At 35.9% G+C, this 21,206-nt stretch overlaps 1 protein-coding gene across 3 annotated transcripts in view; it reads right to left on the bottom strand.

Annotated features, from left to right (window-relative positions):
* LOC136027327 (titin-like) overlaps nucleotides 1-21,206 on the bottom strand; it is a 139,927-nt gene that overhangs the window by 101,613 nt on the left and 17,108 nt on the right. For 2 of the 3 annotated variants that reach the window (XM_065704456.1, XM_065704457.1), the window contains exon 2: nucleotides 3,677-3,849. In XM_065704456.1, the coding sequence (XP_065560528.1) occupies nucleotides 3,677-3,838 (162 nt within the window). In that variant the 5' untranslated portion in view covers nucleotides 3,839-3,849. Of the gene's footprint in view, nucleotides 1-3,676; nucleotides 3,850-16,811; nucleotides 16,924-21,206 lie in introns of those variants that run through there. The other variant, XM_065704458.1, reaches the window with a different exon arrangement.

Here is a 21,206-nt window from a genome sequence, read left to right on the forward strand (position 1 = left end):
TAGAGAGGTGGGGTCCCTCTAAATTACAGGAAAATCTCTGATCATTATGAGCTGCACCCTATTACATTAGAAAGAAATATTTGCATTTAAAATGCCAGTCCATAAGCCCCTAAAAATTTGAATTTTTTTTTAATTTTTCCCCAAATTTGATTGCATTGGTACACTAAAAAAAAAAAAAAAAAAAAAAAAAAAAAAAAAAAAAAAAAAAAAAAAAAAAAAAACGAAAGAAATTAGAAGGCAAATGTACAGTAGATAGAATTTGAAATTCACCCTGCTCCTTGAATTTTTTGATTTTTACAAGAAAAAGAAACAAATTCGCTGATTACGCATGCATAGTAAGACATACACTTTTCCTCAGTTACTCCAGTTATACCATTTTTTCAGTTTCTCAAATATCATACCTTGAGAGAAAATTCTGGCTTTTAATTTTTATTCACTAAATTTTGTCTCTTTTTTAAATGTTCGGTTCCATAGATTCAGGAAAATTTAGGGAAATGAATAAATCCACAATATTAGATTGTAAGGCTTGTTCTTGTCCATATACTACTATTCCAGAGAGCTATGCAGAGAATGTTCTAAATTTTGTGCTATATTCACAATTTTTCCTTTTTTTTTACTCCTCATGTGCACTTTCTCTATCAGTAATAGGTGATAACTAACCCAGTCTATGTTTTATTTTCTAGACCCCCCCCCTCTCTCTTTCCCTAAAGGATTAAAACAATTAATCTATCCAGACATTATATGCCAGACAGGCGCATGACCACACAATGTTCCCTGAAACGATATCGATACACTCCAGTAACCAGTGTTTATTCAGAGGCTTACGGTCTGAAGAAACTTGCAGCCTAAACAGAATTTTAGTCGGACGTAGCACAACTACTTCTCTTGTCAGTTTTGGGCTGTGTTCAGCACCGGGACATAAAATCTAAGGCACCATGAAAAGAAAGTTACTAAGGCCTATTAATTTTGTATCTTCATGGCCTATTCTCATTATTAAAAGAACGATAAAAGCATAAATGATGCGGCACAAAGATCATTATAATGAGGGCTCAAAATAATGACTGAAGTTAAAAGTATAACGACCCAATTGGCTGATTGGGAAAACAGTATTAGCAAAGGATTAAGTTTCTCCTTTCCCCAAGTCAATATTCACCCTTTGATCCCACCTCCCGCGCTCAGCTTCAACAAAATCCTCCTTCTGGCCCTAATAAAAATTTCCATTGAAAAATATAGAAAAACTTTCATTCCTTACAAAGTTGACATACTCAATCAGTGAATCTCCTCACCCCCTTACTCCCTTCCTTATAATTTTATAACCATTGCAACAACTGCTGAAAGAGGCATTTTAAAGTACTTAATTCCCGATTTTTAGTAGCGTTTGAAGTTAGTAAAGTTCCGTCTATTCCCGTAGTATTTCTTATAAACTTATAATTTTAATGTTCATTTTGTAAATTTCAAGCTTTCTATTTTTTGGTAGCCTAATTAAATTGTCTCAGTTTTAATTATTTTATTCTCTTTTTAATTTTACGAGTTTTCATTGATTTGACATTTTGCGGATTCGCCATTGACCTCTTACTTACGAATTTTAATTTGGTTTTTCTTTGACATCGTGTTAGACATTGGCCCTTTTATAATTTGCTTGTTGTTTGTTTTGAGTTTTTTTTTTTTTTTTTTTTTTTTGTTTATTGACGCTCAAGTGCGAATTTGGTCCATTTGGGCTTGTGATAGCCGTTTTTCAGTAATAAATCTTATCTCTTATCTCAAGCAAAAAAAAATCGAACAAATATTCTTTGAAGGGAATCAATGCATCATCTAATTTAGCGGATTATCGTCACCAGAGCAAATTAAGTGACAATGATTTTCTATTTATAGAAAACGACTGTTTTCGTCCAATTCAGTTTTGCATACAGCGTCTTCCGGTAGCAGCACGACAATTTTTGCTTTAATATTTTATAGACGCCGAAAACCAACTTCATTGCTATACTAAAAGACAAAACAAACAAGACTATGTTAGTGTCGACTGAACAAGCTGATTTCCCAATTCTACAAGATGGGCATGTGACACATTATCTTGCGACTGATCCCATCGTTTTAATAGTTAAATTTTTGTCTGCTTGATCAAAGCAGCAAGGTACAAAATTAGACAATTGTTGCAGTAAGGTAGCAGCAAAGGAACTGTAAATAAGGAGTGACTCTACCCAATAGCAGCCGATACTCCAAACAATTGGAATTTCGATAACAACTAATACATCAAAAGAATTAGTTTTTTATATTTATTGCAATTATAGAACTTCATTAAGTTTAATGCTACCCATCAAAAGATACGAGCCTGAAAAAAATTGCCTTGTTTTCGAAAAAGTTGGAGAACATACCCAAAACGTTAAGCAATCTTAATGAAAATCATACCATCAGATTCAACCTGTCAGGGAACCCTACTGTAGAGGCTTAAAATTCCTATCTATAAACCGTGAATTTTGTATTTTTGCCAGAAGAAAGATTACGGATGCGTGTTTACTTACCCCCTCCCAAAGGATGATGGTATCGACCCAATGACTCTAGAAGATCGGGGAGGGCTTAATCGACTGGAAATTACAAATTCTAGTGCTCTTTTTAAAGTGATCAAAACCATAGTAGGGCAACTAGCTTCTTCCCGCATCCTTTTTTTCTCGATTTTAGGACATTGGATAAAAATTTTGAGATAACGATTTAATTCAGCAGAGTTGAAAGGTCCAATGACTATGCTTCTGATGATGATATGATCCCCACCGCCCCTGGGGAAAAGGTTATTAAGTATGCAATTTGCCCCTTATTAACACACAGCATTTTCTATTGGGAAACACACGGACATCTTTTCGGGAGAACTGGGGAATTTTCTGTGGGGAGGGGGAGTCGTCCATAGGGCAATTTTCTGTGCAGAGGAGTTTTCGAGGGAATCTTCCAGGGGATTTTTACACAGAGGGGAGGAGGATTTCCTGGCATTATTTGGAAAATGATCTATTTTCATCTATTTTAGACAAAGAGGGTCCTAAGAAAAATGTCTGCTGATTTCTTTTACGCTTCACCCCTCCCTCTGTCTTGATAAGCTGGATCGAAAAAGAAAATCGTTTGGAATTCGTAGCAAGTATTTGTTGCAACTAGAGGAGCAAAGTAAACTAGTCCAACTAACTTAATTAAATAGACTAACCTAATTAACTGATTAATTAAACGATACTTAAAGTAATAAATCAAAGTTATTTTGCTAATTAACTAAAGTAAACTGATTAAAAGTAAAGCAATTTAATTCTCCCTGTAAAAAAAAGTTGGAAACAAAAAATTTGTCTATTTTTCTCATGACCAGTTCATGTCCTAGCGCCTCCTAAGATACTGAAGCAGAGAAAAGGAGAGATTACTTTCCTATATGTCGGCAAAAAAAAACAAAAAACTCATGTTTAAATTTCAGTAGCTAACGCCTGTGACGCATTTTCGCAAGCCAATCCTACTAATATTTCAGCCAATGTCACCGGGGAAGCCGAATACGCCAGTCTTTTCAAAACGCGATTGATTCATAGGTTTATTGTGGAAATTTGAAGCCAGTAAAAAGAACGAAGTGTTTATGTGATAAGACTTTCTGTTTCTCTAGGTTTCTCTGTTTCTCTAGTTGAAGCAGAGCCTATCGAATTGTACAAAAAAAACTCACATTGAGGTCTGTCTGTGGCTCTTCTTTTACAGGCTCTTCTATAATTTTCTTTTCGCCATTTTGTTTTTCTTCGTTCGTAATTTCTTCGGGTTTGACATCTTCAGGGATTTCCTTTTTAGGCGTGGCTGATACATCCATACGTTTGCTGTTTTTAATACCCATCTTGTGATTGACTAGAAAAAAAACATTATAGAAATGATCATATACACGCATGTAGGATGATAGTGAGGGGGTGTTTTCCCCAAAAATCATTCGAAACTCCCTAGAAACATGTTCATACTAGTAGATGTAAATGTACGAAAATCAGGATATTCAAGCCAGAGAAATAAGCAGGGGAAGGAACTAGTATTATTTATTATGCTTTCTACACATTTTGCCTTTTTAGGCGTTTTTACATACTCCTTTTTAGGCGTGACTGATCCATACATAAGTTTGCTATTTTTAATACCCATCTTGTAATTGAATAGAAAAAAAAACATTCTATAAATGACAATATGCATGCACGTTGAATGATAGTGAGGGGGTGTTTTTCCCAAAAATCGTTCGAAAGTCCCTAGAAACATGTTCATACTAGCAGATGTAAATGTACAAAAATCAGTATATTCCAGCAAGGAGAAACAAGCAGGGGAAGGAACTCGACTTATTTATTATACTTTCTATACACTTTGCCTTTTTAGGCGGTTTTTAAATACTCCTTTTTGTGGCCGATACATATACACGTTTGCTGTTTTTAATACCCATCTTGTAATTGACTAGAAAAAAATTATAGAAATGACAACATACATACATGTAAAATGATAGTGAGGGGGTGTTTTTCCCAAGAATCGTCCAAAACTCCCTAGAAACAGGTTCACAATTACATATATAAATATTCGAAAATCACAACGTTCCAGCCATAGGAAATAAGCAGGGGAAGGAGCTTCTATTATCTATTATACTTTCGATACACTGCCTATTCCCCGTACTTTTTTCGAAGTTACGCCCCCTCCCCAAACAAATGCACAGGTACGTGTTTTTTGCCCAAAACTCATTTTTGAATTGTTAAATCAACCCCCCCCAAACTGTTTAAGAGTCTTCCAATCTCTTCCTCCATATATAATACAATTTTTTCTAGGAAATAAATGATAGTTTATGCAAATATCCTGACAGCTTATGTTTTTGCCGAGTTCACTTCGTCGCTGAGACTGGATGAATAGTGTCTAGTTATATCAATATTAAGTGAAAATAAAAAAACACTCGTACGGGAGAGGAGATGGAAGGAACTATCTCGCTGGAAGAAAAAATTTATAAGGTATGGTGTTCGTGGTACCTCCACCTTGTTCAATTCATTCCATTTATTTCAATCCACGTTCAAATCAACCCCCCTCAAAACAATCCCGTGTTTACTTAGCCCTGTGCAACTTAACATCCATTCAACACAATCCCATAGCCCCGTTTGTGTGTGTAACTGGTGACACGTTAGGTAATGTTGAACTTGACTTGAATAGGGATTGAGCTGCACGTGGGACGAGTCAAATGAGGTTCAATTACATTGAAACCGAAGGTGTAGAACATAGTAGTATTAGAAAATGATCGAAGATTCCCAAAATAGTCAATCAATAGCTATTTTCCCCTTCCACAGCTTCCCCCTCCACAAAAAAGATTATGAAGGACCTCTTGATATAAAAAAAAAACAGCTTCCAAAAGGCAAGATACAATAGTGAAGAATTAAATTTACACATTGTGATGATATCTCTGATGATGACTCAATCCCCGTTGGTGCGCGTAATTGGTGACACGTTAGGTAATGTTGAACTAGACTTGAATAGGGGTTGAGATGTATGTGGGACGAGCTAAATGAGGCTCATTTACATTGGAACCAAAAGTTTAGAACATCGTATTATTCTAAAACTTTGATCCCGTAGTTTTTTGATTATTAGAAAATTATCAAACATTTTCGAAAAAGCCAACCAATAGCTATTTTGCGGACTCCCCCCCCCCACAAAAAATATTACGGAGGAGCCCTTGATAGAAAAAAATCCAAAAGACAAAGATACAAAAGTGGAGAATTAATTTGCACATTGTGATGACATCTTTAAAATAGAAAATTCTTTATATTCTTGTATAATGATAGTACACGTTCAACCAAGTGTTAAAACATAATGGATTAAGAGGAAAAAATACTAGACTAAATTCATGCAGTAGGTACCAAGTTTCCAAATGACTGAATCAGTTGATAAACCATAATGAGAAAAATTGCGTTTTCAAGGTTTTTACGACTGCAGATTTAGATTAAAAAATGTATATATAAATCTTTTTCAGAAACAAGGTTAAAAAAATTCGAAGGAAATTTTGAATCTATACTTGAGACAAGGACTCACCCACTCCCTACCATTTAGTGCACATCTCAGGACACCACTCGTTTTACAACACCGTTCCTATTCACAAACGGACAGCCTCTCAATTTAGGGAGAAAGTTTATGCATAATCATAAAAGCGAAAAAAACGCCCAAGGCCGAATTTTAGAAAAATCGCTACAAAAAACCGTCTATTTAAACATTCAGTGCGCAATTGCCTCATAAAAGCGCCCAGATAGTGTGCCCCATTTGAGAACACTCACTCTTGGTCTCTCCAATGTAATTCTGCTGGATATTTGAAACATAAAATACCCTCCGGTACGCATAATTAAACCCGTTACATTGAACCAAAACCTTTCAGCGGAAGAAACTGGTTTAAACATAGAAAAAGGATAGGCAAAATAATGGTGCTTATTTTTAGTAGCGGAAGTTCGTAGTAACTTGTAGCTACCAAAAAAAAAAACAGAAATGAACTCCAAAAATTAATCAAACTATTCCATCCCAAAATGAGTTGCCTACTGAAAAAAAAATTAATTTTTGGGGGGGAGGGGTCAAAATGCACCAGAAACGCAGCCACGTATGGAGAACTCGTTTCGAGACGGACAAGTATTACGCTACCTCCAAAGAACCGGCGGATTATCCAAAACTCTTTTAGAAAAGCTAAAATGATGAATGTTTCAGGGTCTCGCATCAGAATAGCACCCCCCCCCCAGTGACTGCTTTAAGGAGATAAAGGGGGCACTTGTCCCGACGCAGAAATTTTAGGGGCACCATTTCAAATAACAATCTAACGCTTGATATCATTTTGTAACATTTGAATTTTTATTTTTATCAAAATAAAGTAGATGGTGTAGTTGCCAGTACATCTTTATGAAACTTTCGTTTTTCTTTAATAAAGTAAGAAAAGTCAGATGTCAAAAAATGAAAAATTTTGTTAGTAAATGAGAATTTTGTAAAAATTTTAACTTCAAATTTTTGGGAGACAAGGACGGGGTGCTAATCAAGATTTTGCCCCGGGTGCAAGAAAAACCAGAACCACCACTGCACCGCCCCGTCCTCTCCTATTTACATGCCAAATCAAACTTATCTTAAAGTGTATTCCACACCTGAAGCTAGGACTATGTTTAATTATTTTTGCTGTAGAAAGCTTGAAACTTACCAGAAAAATACTGATTATCCTCGAAGAGGACTGACCTTAGTGAACCTGTGATAAGATACATAAAATATGCACAGCAACACCGCAATTTAAGAATACTGTCAATTGTCGCAGTTTTTATTGCGAAGTGTCCTCAGCTTTATTGCAAGTTTGTTCAACTTTCGGTACTATGTTTGCATTCTTTAGCATTTATTTGTTTTTTTGTTGTTGTTTTTTAATTGTCTCATTTAAAATTCTAGGGGTTAAAAGATGAGTCCCTTGTGAACGAGAATGCAGACGCAAAATTGGACAGAAGAGTATAAAAAGGAGAAAATTGTAAAAAGGAGAGGCACACTGTCCTTAGAAAGAAGAAAACACGAACTCTAAAGAGGCAAATGTGTACAGGCAGGGAAACTCGTAATCCCAATTTCATCCCTTGGGGAGAGGGTCTTGAGTTCGTCTTTCCTTCTCAATCTTTTGTTTAAATCACGATTTTTTCTAAAGGCTAAAAAACTGAATATGGATTATCTCATAATTGGCCTCAACTCCCCTTGCATCAAAATCACGGGCGCGCCCTGCTTCACCTGCACTTCATTGTAATTAATTCAGATAATATAAAGATAGTGAATTACAAATATCAAACAGTTCGTGGTAACAAACTGTAGGAAGGAGCGACCCCGCTCAATAATCAATAACCGAAACTCTAAAAAACGGAATTTTAATACCAATAGTTACACCAAAAGAATTGCATTTTAATGCTGATTTTAAATATATAAGTTTCATCAAGTTTAGTCTTACCCATCAAAAGTTACGAGCCTGAGAAAATTTGCCTTGTTTTAGAAAATAGGAAGAAATGCCCCCTAAAATTCATAGAATGTTAACGACCATCACACCATCAAACTCAGCGTATCAGAGAACCTTACTGTAGAAGTTTCAAGCTCCTATCTACAAAAATGTGGAATTTTGTATTTTTTGCCAGAAGCCAGATCACGGATGCGTGTTTATTTGTTGTTGTTTTTTCAGGGGTAATTGTATCGACCCATCATCCTAGAACGTCGCTAGAGGGCTCATTCTAACGGAAATCAAAAGGTCCAGTTCCCTTTTTAAGTGATCAAAAAATAGGAGGGCAGCTAGCCCCCTCCCACGCTTTTTTCCCAAAAGTCACCAAACCAAAATTTTGAGATAGCCATTTTGCTCAGCATAGTCAAACACCTAATAACTATGTCTTTGGGAACGACTTAATTCTCCGCAGTCCCCAGGTTAGGGGCTGCAAGTTACAAACTTCGACCATTGTTTACATATATAATAATTATTGGGAAGTGTCCAGGCGTTTTTAGGGGGGACTTCTTCGCGGTGGGGGGGTCGAGGGGAAGGGTTTACGCGGTAAGATCTTTCCATGGAGGAATTTATCATGAGAGAAGAGAATTTCCATGAAGGGGGCGCAGGATTTTCTAGCATTATTTTAACAAAAAAAATGAGAAAATAAATAAAAAAAAAAGTCTTTTCAACTGGAAGTATGGAACGGCATTAAAACTTGAAACGAACAGAAAATATTACGAATATAAGGGGATCCGTCTCCTCCTCAATACCTCGCTCTTTACGCTAAAGTGTTCTTGGTAATTTTAACTATTTATTCTAGGGCCTTCGTAATTCAGGGGTCATTCTTAAAAAATTGGGACAAAATTCAAGCTTTAGTGTAAAGAGCAAGGTATTGACGAGGGAGCGACTCCCCTCATATACGTAATAAAAATATACAAACATAGAAGTTCGCTACGTAAGTTCATTCGTATATTATGTATATCTATTACTAAAAAAACGTTCGTAAAAAATACGCCTTTTTTATCAAAATCGTCCGATCAAAACTATGAGACAGCCATTTAGCCAAAAAAAAAATTAATATGCAAATTTCGTTTTAATTATTCATATACGGTGAGCCAAAATCAAAACATGCATTAATTCAAAAACGTTCAGAAATTAAATTAAAAAAACAAACTTTATCAACTGAAAATAAGGAGCGACATTAAAACTTAAAACGAACAGAAATTATTCCGTCTATGAAAGGGATTGTCCCCTCCTCGACGCCTCACTCTTTACGCTAAAGTTTTTTATTGTTTTTAAAAGTAGAGTTGTGAGAAAGAGTCCAACTTTAGCGTAGAGCGAGGCGTCGAGGAGGGGACAACCCTTTTCATATACGGAATAATTTCTGTTCATTTTAAGTTTTAATGTCGCTCCGTACTTTCATTGAAAAAACTTGTTTTTTTTATTTTATTTAGTTATAGAATCTACAGAAAATATTCATTCGGATTCATGGACATCACTTAGGGCATGGTTCAGAAACACAAAGCCTTAAATAGTCAAGATAGGGTAGAGGATCCCTTGTGTAAAATTGGAAAATAATATCCCAGGGAGGATTAAGGGAGGAAAGACTGATTCTGGAGAAAAAAGTGATTTAAATGAGGACAAAGATTTCACATGGTATTGAATCATACGTAAATCTTGAGAGACGATATTGTACAGTATTAAAAATAAAACAACAACAAAAAATAAAGTTTTCCGATGAAAGAGAGATCAGAGTTGAAACTTAAAACTAACATAAATCTCTGCTTCGAAGTTTATTCAATATATTTTTGAAAAACTATTTCAAATAACTGGCTCTTTATATTTTCCTGTATTTGTATAATTCGGAAAAACTTACACTTTACTGAAAACTAAGCTTTACTTTTAAACTTTTACTACCCCCTAGAATTGCTTGTCCCCTCCTGATTTTGAAAATACCTTTTCGTGGAGTGTTGTGATTGAAAAAAGGCTCTTTTGGTATTTTAATTGAAGAAAAATGATTAATTTGTTTACAAATTGCCCCGTCTAGATATTGGAAAATGCATTTTATATTCACCCCTAAATTTTCCTGCCGATCTAGGTATTCAGAAAACTTTCAGCACCAGGAGACGCTTTCAAATCTACAACTTTCCCTGAATAAGTTAGAGAAGGGAATCTATTCTAAAGCAATCTAATGCACTCCCACTTCTTATGTTTCCGCGTCTAGTAATTTGTTACTGCTTTATCTAGCATAAAATACACTTCTAGGGTTTTAGAGGTTTCTCCAGTACATGTCGGATATATAATTCACACTCGAGAAGTGAAGTTCGGTTAATACTAATGAAATAAAACTGAATACGATGAAAATACAATAGTTTAGAAACAAATTTGGGCTATATATTTGCAAATTAGGGGGTGAGGTGGGGTAAAGCATTGTATATATTAAATACGTAACCAAACCTTACCTAAATACCAACTAAATACTTAAATAAAATATAGCTACAATTTATTTCCGAAGAACTCAAAAAAGGTGGGAAGGGGAGATGAACAAGCTCTCATTTATTTTTCAAACAAATTAGATTAACAGTGATTTTCTATTTTTTCTCGAATTGTGATCCGGCAGGCTACTAATACCTTTTCAACGTTAGACTTCCTTTATCCCTCTTACTTTCTTTCCATACGCATATCCCACCGTAACACAGTACGTCGTAACCCTGCAAGCAATGCGTAAATATTAATGTCCGCCCCTAGACCCCCCCTCCTGTCTTTAAAGGTTACGAGGAATCTCGCTGTCTCTGGATGCAAACTTTTCGTTTTTTCTTCTTTTTTTCTGAAGGAAAAATAATGAATTAAAGAACAGATGTAATTAGCATTAGTGTTCTTCTGAGAAATGTGTTCAGTTTAATAATAAAATTAAACTTTCTGTTTTTCCAGATTTTCTATACTCCAGTCTTAATCTAAAAGCATAGGTACTCACAAATTATAGTCTTTTTTTTAAATCAAGCAAAATCAATTTTTTAAATTATGTTCTGATCCAAAAAAAGTTAATATACATTTTCAATAATTAGGTGGGTTAGCATTTTTTCAATGTATGTAAGCAAAGGTCTTCGGGAGTATAAAAGAGCAATATATTTTTGGGGGAGGGGACACATTTGAGCATACAGATGAAACGCATAGAAGTGAAGTTAGGCTAGAAGTGAACCCTAATGAAACATAACAAAATATGACGAAAATACGATACAACAAAGAATCATGATAGGGGGCCGCATAGAACGCATTTTATTAAATACCTAACGTTCCATAACCTAACCAAACATAACTTGACCAAACCAAAATACAATCTCTATATATTCTTTTTTTAAGAAAATATACCTAGACCGTAGATTTCAACAGAGCATAAGCTAATTTTCTTCAGATAGTGACACATATAAACCGGTTATTGTCTGATCTGTAGATCCAAATTCTCAATTGTGTACCGTATAATACATAAATACCATTCATTGATTAAACCTTTAAAATTGTCAAAATTATAATCGTGTGCAATTCGATGGATACAATATTAGTTCTATTACTCACGACTTATTCCATCACCATGCCGTCTGAGGTCAGAACAAATGCAGTCACTTTTCTATCCCATTTGGTTAAGAACTGAACTATGTACTCTCTCCCATAAAGTTTCTATTTCTTTTCTATTTTTTCCAATGAACTAGTCCCACCTTTTTTGAGGAAGTAGGCTACCCCTTTTCTTTTGGCCCTGGCCAGATTGCAAAAAAGCAGAATTTTCACCAATCAATTATCCTTTATCTATAAATATGCTTTATCCATCATAGTTCATTCGTTTATTACATCTCTATGGTCTAGAACAGTGGTCCCAACCCTTTTTGGGCCATACCCCATCCAGACTCTTCTAAAATCCTGATGCCCCTTCGTCAATTGTGTTGTTCAAAATTTTAGGTACATTCACCTGAAGAAAGCTTAAAAGGTCAGTAACTTAGTATCTTTTTTCGAGTTGTCCTCTAGGCGTATTTAAAGCGAATTAAAATTTTTGTCTGTAGACAAAACAAAACCTTTCATTAAATGCATGACGTTATTGCACAACTATTTTTGTTGGTACTTGTGTATTATTCGGAACACATTCAATAAGTGAAGTTAGGTTCTTTCGTGAAACAAACTACGATGCAGGTACATTTTATGAGAAAAACCGGTTATATAGCCACAAAGACAAAACTCAATTTAGTCTGCTACGCACAGTGATAGAAGATAGTGTCTGAACATGGATTTTGAAATGAAGATTTGGGATATGCCAAAGACTGAAAAAAGAGGCAATTATATTAATCCAGGATAAGGGGTTGTTGCCCACAACTAAAGAGTGCGTCAATGGACACAACATGACTTTATACTCTTACGAGGAGGAACGCGTACTGATAGAAGATACCTAACCTAACTTCACTTATTGAGTGCGTTCTGAATAATACACAAGTACCTCTTTTTTGTTCTTTAAATGCATATGAATGTGAGGCCATTTACACTTTTTTTTTTATTATTATTAAGGATCTAGGGTGCTTTCAGCCAAAGGATACATGGCCTGCCCACGATTCACCAAAATATTCCTATGCCCCAGGTTGGGAACCACGGGTCTAGATAGTGGCTTTGTAAAACAACTTGATTCGCAATCCTCCAAAAGAACACAAAATGAGGGGTTATCCACTCATGGCCAACTGATGTATATATCGAAGCGCCATTTGTTCCACGACTCGTGGTGCACTTCCACGACACCGCTTACCTTTACACCACGTATGGCGAGGTCTGCAACACGTGTGGCACACTTTAGATATGTGTAGGGCGAGCCGTCCACCGTACAATATTTTTAGAAGCGGGCAACTCCTCAATCTTCAATTTTTACACATTAATCTATTATTAATGAATTATCATTAATGGTGAAATAATGGTCCTATGTATAGGGTATTGTTGATTTTATCAGAACAAGTGATCACCATAGATTACATGGTAAAGAATTTCAAGCCACAAATTTAATTCGTCTTGTCGGTTCTTCTATTTGGTGGCAATGATGTCATCACATTACCTTTAACTTAATGACTACCGTAGCATCAACATTACACAATGCTTCGAAATCAAAAACCAAACAAAGCGATAAAAAACAATAGATGCTCTAAACCAAGACACAAATGAAACAAAAGCTAAAGGCTTCAAATTCAAAATTAAAAGATGACTCGACAATATCGAAAAGTCACTGTCCTTTTCTCTAACGCAAATGTACATCTTTCGGAAAATACTCAGGTGAATAAAATCAGACAAGCGAAAACAAATTCTATACCCCAGCAAAAAACAACAACAAGGGGTTCTACACTACGTATATCAGGTGAATCCATTCTGATTCTCAAACGCTGTCTCCGATTATTGCCTCTAGTGCCAACGAAGCAACATAGTTGGTAACCCCTAGCAGAGGCATTTACTTTTCAGAAAAAAACTTGCATGATAAATATCTGCATTATCACGTGTGATCGCATGGTAGACTTCAGGGCAAAAATTATAACCCCCCAGGCTGTAGCTTTTAAATTGTATGCTTCAAAGGGGCCTTCAGCTTAGTCCGCGAAAGTGACCGTTACTTGTATAAATTGAAACGCAGCTTGTTGACGATTGATGTTAAAAAGTTGACGCTATCTGTGATCTGCAAAATATCATGATTGCAGCAATAGCTGAAAGCTAGTGAAGAGCGAACCATGGCCCATAGTATCCAAAAGATTAAAAACACGTTTTGAAAAAAAATTACCTACTGAGAAGGAATTGCCATTTTAAGCTAGTTCAAGAATGGTAGCTATTATTTCGGTTAATTTTAACAGTAAAAATATATTTTGAAAACAAATTTATGTGAATTTGAAACAGCCTGACACTCCAAAAAATGGCGTTGGATCGAATTGAAAAGCGCATCAATGCAAAAATAATAGTCGAAAACCTTGTAAAAATACACGCGCTAATCACTATAGTTTACCCCCCTTGTATCCCTGGCCATAGAGCCTTTCGAGGGGGAATAAGTGTATTGTAATTCCATTTTAAATTGTATTTTGTATTGTATTGAATAATAATAGACTTCTTCTTCTTGAAAACCCTTTGCTAGAGCTTTATGACATATTCACTTGTATACCCCCCTCCCGACCCCACTTAGAAAAATGCTGAAAAATCCCCAAATAAAAAAAACACATTAAAATTTGATTTTGGAACGACAGCTATCATTTAAATTTAGCTTAACAGTAAAAGCTAATTACCAAAGCATTTGGACCTTTTGTCCGTCTTATCACTGAAATATCCGTGACCAGAAAGGCTTAACCTAAACATCTCCTCCTTGAACGCTGTGCCTCCCACTTCCCTTTACGGAGTGAAAATGATCAAACGAGATCCCTAAAAGCACATCACTTTCCTTCGCCTTCATTCCCCCTTCATAATGTGCAAATTTATATTCCAAATTATAATGAATTTATCCATAGGTTGAATATTTTTCCCCTTGGCGCTTATTGCCGTTGCTTGTTTAACGTTAAAGGGATTCGGCACCCTCAAAGATCCCTCTACGTCGTCCATTATAAACTTTTTCTCGTTCATTACAAGTTTTGCAAATATAGTTTACTTAGACTGCGAAGCAACAATTTTTACTCGTTTTAAGCTTCAGCAAAAAAAGCCAATAGCATTATAATTACATAGAGAAGTCCAAATCTCATTTTTTTTTTTTTTTTACTAGCTCAAATAGACTTAAATAATAAGAAATCCTATCATTTTTGTCATTTCGGATTCAAATTAGCACCAACTGACTATTGGCTAAATAAATAAAATAATGAGTGTATAAGTGTAATTGTATGAAATGCCCCCTACCTAATATTCTTCTAATATGTTTTTACACTCAACCTTAATTATATATACCAATCTATATATATAAAAATAAGTTGTTTGTTTGTGTGTCTGTCGACTGACGTCATGTTTGTCGACTGACGTCATTATAAGGATTGAGCTGTATGTCGTCATGAAGTTGTTTGTCGACTGACGTCATGTTTGTCGACTGACGCCGGACTGGGACACAAATGACGACCGGGACACCGGGACACAGGGAATAGAAATGACGACCGGGACACTCAAAGAGAAATTACAGACTGGGACACCGGGACACAAATAACGACCGGGACACAGGGAATATAAATGACGACCAGGACACAGGGACACAACGGGGTCGCCGAGGGCACAGGGGGATATAGAAATGCCGACCGGGACACAGGGAATGTTCGATTAGCAATCACCATCAACAAAGCTCAAGGGCAAACGTAGTTAAAAACATATTTATTTCTATCTTAATTCAAAAGTGGGACACAGGGACACAACTACAATGGCGCGTAACTAATATGGCGCGTAACGACTTACGCGCGCGGGGGGGCCTGGGGGCTGGGCGAAGCGCCCCCCCGTGGTAAAAATATAATTCTTTAGAAATAAATTTGGGCTACACATTTGCACATTACGAGGGGGAGGGGGTAAAGTATGACAGGTCCGCATGCGTGAGGTGTTAGGTACAATTATTCCGTCATTTCCCTTTATCTTGTCTCACGCTAAGATGAAAGAAACTAACAAAAAACCGGTTCTTCAATGGGTAAATGAATGAACAACTTGAGCGATAGGGAGTATATCATACAAATATCACAGTAAGTAAAGAATATAATAAATAACTAAGCATAGGATTACAAACTGAACTATTAATTAAATTAATGGCAATTTTCCTGTCCTGTGGTGGCGCAGTGGATTTGACCTTAGCTTGGTAATACGGGACCCAGAGATCGAATCACGCTACAGGAATGCACTGCAGGGCCGACGCAGGGACCATAGTAGTCAAGAACCGTCGTTAATTCTTAAAAAATGGCCATTTTCCTAAATGGAGAGGTTATATCAGGTGCGTGTAGCCATAATTTGTTAACCTTTTATTTTGTTCCAAGGGTTCACAAGCTAGAACTATGATGACATATTTGTGCGCAGCTAAAATCGAGTTCCAGCACTTTCCCCTAAAATCTACATCCGAACCACAAGGGTGCAGTCGCCTTTTCCCTGGACGACTAAGGTACATTGTTTTTTTTTGTTTTTTTTTTTTTTTTAGTCCAGAGCTTATTCGTTTGTGAGCATATTCTTTTAAGCATAATAATTACCCTATCCAACTAACCAAATCGAAAAGGTTAAATTGAATAGAAAATTTAAAAGTGAACTTCGTCAATTTCTTTAGCCACATAACTTGGCAAAACTGAATAATGCGTATCTTTAATCACTCCCCTTCCCCCCAAATAAGGTACTTATCTGTTATAGCGTCAATGTTAATTTCTTCATCTAAGCATAACCTTTTTCTCTGACTCATCCTAATGAAATGTCACAAAATATGATGAAAATATAATACTTGGAGATAAATTAGGGGTAGCCTATACATATTTGCACATTAGGAGGGGTGTAAAGTATAGCGAATCTGTATCAAAATGGGCCAGGTACAATTATTCTGTATATCATGAAGTAAGAATTATTTTCTAACTTCAAACTGTCCAGATACTGTACACCCAGCCCCTAATGTGCAAATATTTGGCTCAAATTATATATTTCCCATCTATTTCGTAACTTCTCTGTCTTGTGTCATGCTAAGCTGAAAGAAACTAACGAAGAAACCGGTTCTATAGTGCGTCAATGGATGAAGAACTTAACATAGGCGCTATAACAGATAAGTACCCACAAAATGAAGAAAGCCCTGAACCGCACACCCCAAAAAGCTTCAACTACGGTGATACATAATAACCGCATAATAAAAACAAAATACCCGTACCATTTACATCCAAAATGTATGTATCAGTTTGAGTACAAGAGAACTAGAAAAATATCAAAACTTGGCAAAAACCCGAATGCGAACATATGGGAAAACTGGATCATCCTACACACAAACCAAATTAGATTTTAGCCAAACCTGATATTGCCCTGAAGCTATACCAAAAGTCATCGTCTTTATTTGCACTAGAACCAAGCATCGACATTTTTTTTTTTTTTTTTTAACTTATCAACAAAACTTTTCATGTACAATTAAAGTTTTATATGTTGTTTTGACATAACCAACTTGAAACTACGAATCACAGTAAAAAAATACATATGAGTAATACATAAATAAAGATTTAAAGGAAATGGGAACTTCCTGGGAGGGTGTAAAGAGGAAGGCTTTAAATAGATTAGGTTGGAGGAGGAGCGTGCGTAGCTGTGTTGGCCTCAGGCGGCTTGGTGCTGCAGTGAGTTATTAGTAGTAGTAGTAGTAGTAGTAATACAAGCTCGTTATTTTTCGTTGAAAAATTCTGTGACATACTGAGGCCGAGCACTTCCCCTTGGTTCCACCTTCGCGCATACGCATTAATAAATTTGATGGATGACTAGCATGGGATGTACCGGCTGACCTGGGGGGAGGGGGGTACCCGGGTTCACGGAGATCACAAATTTTCATGGATTCCAGGGCACTTCATATTCAAATTATCAAATAAGATTTTTTTTATTATTATTAATCCCCCCTACCAAAACCAGGCTTATCTGCCAGAGCAAGTTGGAACATTTCAATGTTCAAACATTTCGTGGCAACGAGCTGTAAGGAGCGACCGAACTCAATAGTAACCGAAACTCTAAAAAACGGAATTTTAATACCAATAGTTACACCAAAAGAGTCGCATTTTAATGCTGATTTTAAATACATAAATTTCATCAAGTTTAGTCTTAACTACCAAAAGTTATGAGCCTGAGAAAATTTGCCTGATTTTCGAAAAAAAAAGGAGAAACTAAAAGTCACAGAATCGTAATGAAAATCACACCATCAGATTCAGCGTATCAGACATCCCTGCTACAGAGGTTTCTAGCTCATATCTGTAAACATGTGGAATTCGATTTTTTTTTTTTTTTTTTTTTTTTTTGCCAGAAGAGCGATCACGGATTCGTGTTTGTTTGTTTTCCCCAGGGGTGATCGTATCAACCCAGTGGACCCAGAACGTCGGGTGGGGGCTCCTTCTAACGGAATTTAAAAGTTCTAGCGCCCTTTTTAAGTGACCAAAAAAATTGGAGGGTAACTAGACCCCCTCTCACGCCATTTTTTCCAAAATCTTCCGATCAAAATTTTTAGATAGCTATTTTGTTCAATGTAGTTGAAGACCCAATAACTTTGTCTTTGGAGATAGCATAACCCCCAAAGGCCTGGGGAAGATCTTTAAGTTATAAAATTTGTCCACTATTTACGTATAGGATTTGTTATTGGGAAGTATGCATACATTTTTCAGGTGGGGAGGGGAGGACACATTTTCTGCTGGGAAATTTCGCAAGGGGAGAATTGTGCATGGAGAGGGAAGTTTCCAGGGGGTGAACTGTTCAGGGGAAATATTATATTGGGGAAACTTGCCAGAATTCCTATAAGAAATTTCTTTATGTCTTGCTTTCTCTTTACCGACTCGGTTTTACTCGTGGAGATGTTTAGGGTAATTGTCGGGGGTAAATTTTCACCTGGATTGAGTTGTCCAGGGGATATTTTCGTGGGGAGGGGTTTTTCTGTGTATGTGGTGCTAGATTTCCTGGCGTTATTTAAAAAAAAACGATCAGAATTTAAATAAAAAACAAGTTTTTTTTTAACTGAGAGAAAGCAGTAACACGAAAACTTAAAATGAACAGAAATTATTCAGTATATGACGGAGGTTGCCCATCCTCAACACCTCACTCTTTACCCTAAAGTTTAAGTTTTGTCCCAATTCTGTAAAAACGACTCTTGAAACACAAGGGTCGTTTAGTTAGAACAATAAGTAACTTTTAAAAGTTCTGAAAAGTTTAGCGTAAAGAGCGGGGTGTTGAGGAGGGGCAGCCCCCCCTCATATACTTAATAATTTCTGTTCATCTTAAATTTTAATGTTACTCCTTACCTTCAGTTGAAAAAACTTATTTTTTTTTATTTAATTCAACTTAAAACGACAATGCTGTTATCATTCGATATTTGCGATTCAGTTTTATGCATTTAACCAATTACATTTTAAATTCGATTTGCATTTTTCAGATCGAGAAACACATTGAAAACAAGGGAACGTTTCTATTTTTCGAGCAACTGGCATGTTTAACACGAACAAGAATTATAAGAAAGGAAGGGAAAAGGATGTCACAAGACACCTCTAGTTGTGCGATACAATTGAAAGGAATTTTAATTGTTATTGTCCATCACAAGCCCATGAGTGTCAATTGGCGGCAAGTTGAAAAAAACAACATTTTTTTCTTTTTAGTAGTTTCATTGAAAATGCCTCTTTGTACAATTTCATTGCAAAAAGGGGGGAAAAGTATCTCCACTGAATTTTGAAAAAAATACATTTTGTCCCCACTCCTACATTTTTGTGAATTGATGCCACTGGATAAACCATTGTTTAAATCCAATTATCCGTGCCTTTAATCATGCCAATGGGTGTATCCAAAGTTTAGTTGGGGGAGAGGTGGTTCTTCACTTACGTCTGTGCTAACGTCCTTTACTAGGTTGGAGCTACTGCTGCAACCACGAAAACTAAATTATATTTCTGTTTGAACCCGTACATACACTAAAACTACGACAAGTTGCAAAATAACCTCCCCAAAAAGTATGGGGATTATCTGAAGTGGGTATCAAAATAAGCAAAATTTAGGCGTCATGTCTAAATCCCATCTAAGGGAGGGGCAATATGTTTACGTGCCTCCTTTGGTACAAAAATCCACAAGATGTGTGTATTGCAATTTTTGTAGGTTTTTCTTGCAAGTGAAAGATTAATAGCCCTTACCCCATTGCCAACAAAATTAAATTATGCTACCAAATATAAATGCTCATAATATACAATCTAAATTCATTAAAATCTATAAGTTTAAACACAAAATTTGGTTGAGATCATTTTGTCAAACTGGACATATTATGATAATTTGACCCTGAAAATTCCAAAAGATCAAAACAAAATACGGATTTTCCCAGACTCAAAAGGGGGGTAATGATAAATCTGTCATGATTGTAAGTCTTGGGATGAAAATTGTCTTTCCACTTGAGACTTGACCTTCTTAGCCTAAATATATTCATCTTTGTCATCATAAATTCAAATTGAGATTTCATGAGAAAAACACTTCTGGATTTCAAAAAATGAAAATGCATTAAGGTTAATGAGGTTATAAAATCTTTTCAGGTCAACTCCGGTGATGAGAACCAGTTTTCATCAATTTACTTTTACCTTTGATATACATAAAAATCAAATAACAGTCTTCAATAGATTATTCTTTAGTGAACTTCGAATGAACTTGATCAAATTGACTTTAGAAGCGTGTTTCGACCATAAAAAGTATCCTTACGATGGGGGTTGTCAGTCCTAATCATTTTAATTTTTGCTCGTTTTGAGTTTGACTCGTTTATTTATTGTAATTCCTGTTCGTTTTAGTTTTCATTTATTTATTGATGGTGATTTGTGGTCGTTTTATGACTGGAAGATTATTTTACTTTATTTTTACTCATTTTTGGTTTAATTGAGCTCTTTACTTTTTTTGGGAATCTTGTTTAGTTGAAAAGTTTTTTTTTTAAATTAATATCAGCAGAACAACTTGATAAGCTGGTACATGTTTTGACGTGTTGACTGCGTCGTACCATTTGTTCGTGTGCATAACTGGGGGACAGGTGTGCACGTAGGGGTGTGTTGGTTGGTTGGGTTTGGAATTGTAAAATCAGGTAAAGAAATTTAAAAATATGCGAGCGAAATTATGGAGGGAAAACGTCAAAACATTAAATTCGGAAGGAATATTGGCCCAAAGGCCTTTCAAATGAGCTTTTTATGATTGCCCTTAGAATTTCCATTAATCGGTCTACTATCTCCAGTTGACCACCTTCCCCCGAAATAAAATGTCGCATACGTGCCTGACTAGTTGTACTGTTCTTCTTCCAAGGACAACGAAAACCTGTTTACCAACTAATATATTAGCCTTAAGTAATACTATTTACTCAACAGTTAGTGAAGTGTACCACGCAGACTCGCCCGAGCTTTAGGCTATAATAATAGCTGTCTTGTGGGTTGAGTTCAGATCATACCCTGTAATAGAGTAGAATTCGAGCTGCACCGGATCCTCTCTATAATAGTAAACCTGGGTGCCAAGTTGTTTTCTTAGGTCTTTTTAAATAGGAAGATAAGGCTTATCTATTTGATCGGATTTTAATATTATACTG

The sequence above is a fragment of the Artemia franciscana genome, chromosome 5, assembly GCF_032884065.1.
Source record: "Artemia franciscana chromosome 5, ASM3288406v1, whole genome shotgun sequence".
NCBI lineage: Eukaryota > Metazoa > Arthropoda > Branchiopoda > Anostraca > Artemiidae > Artemia > Artemia franciscana.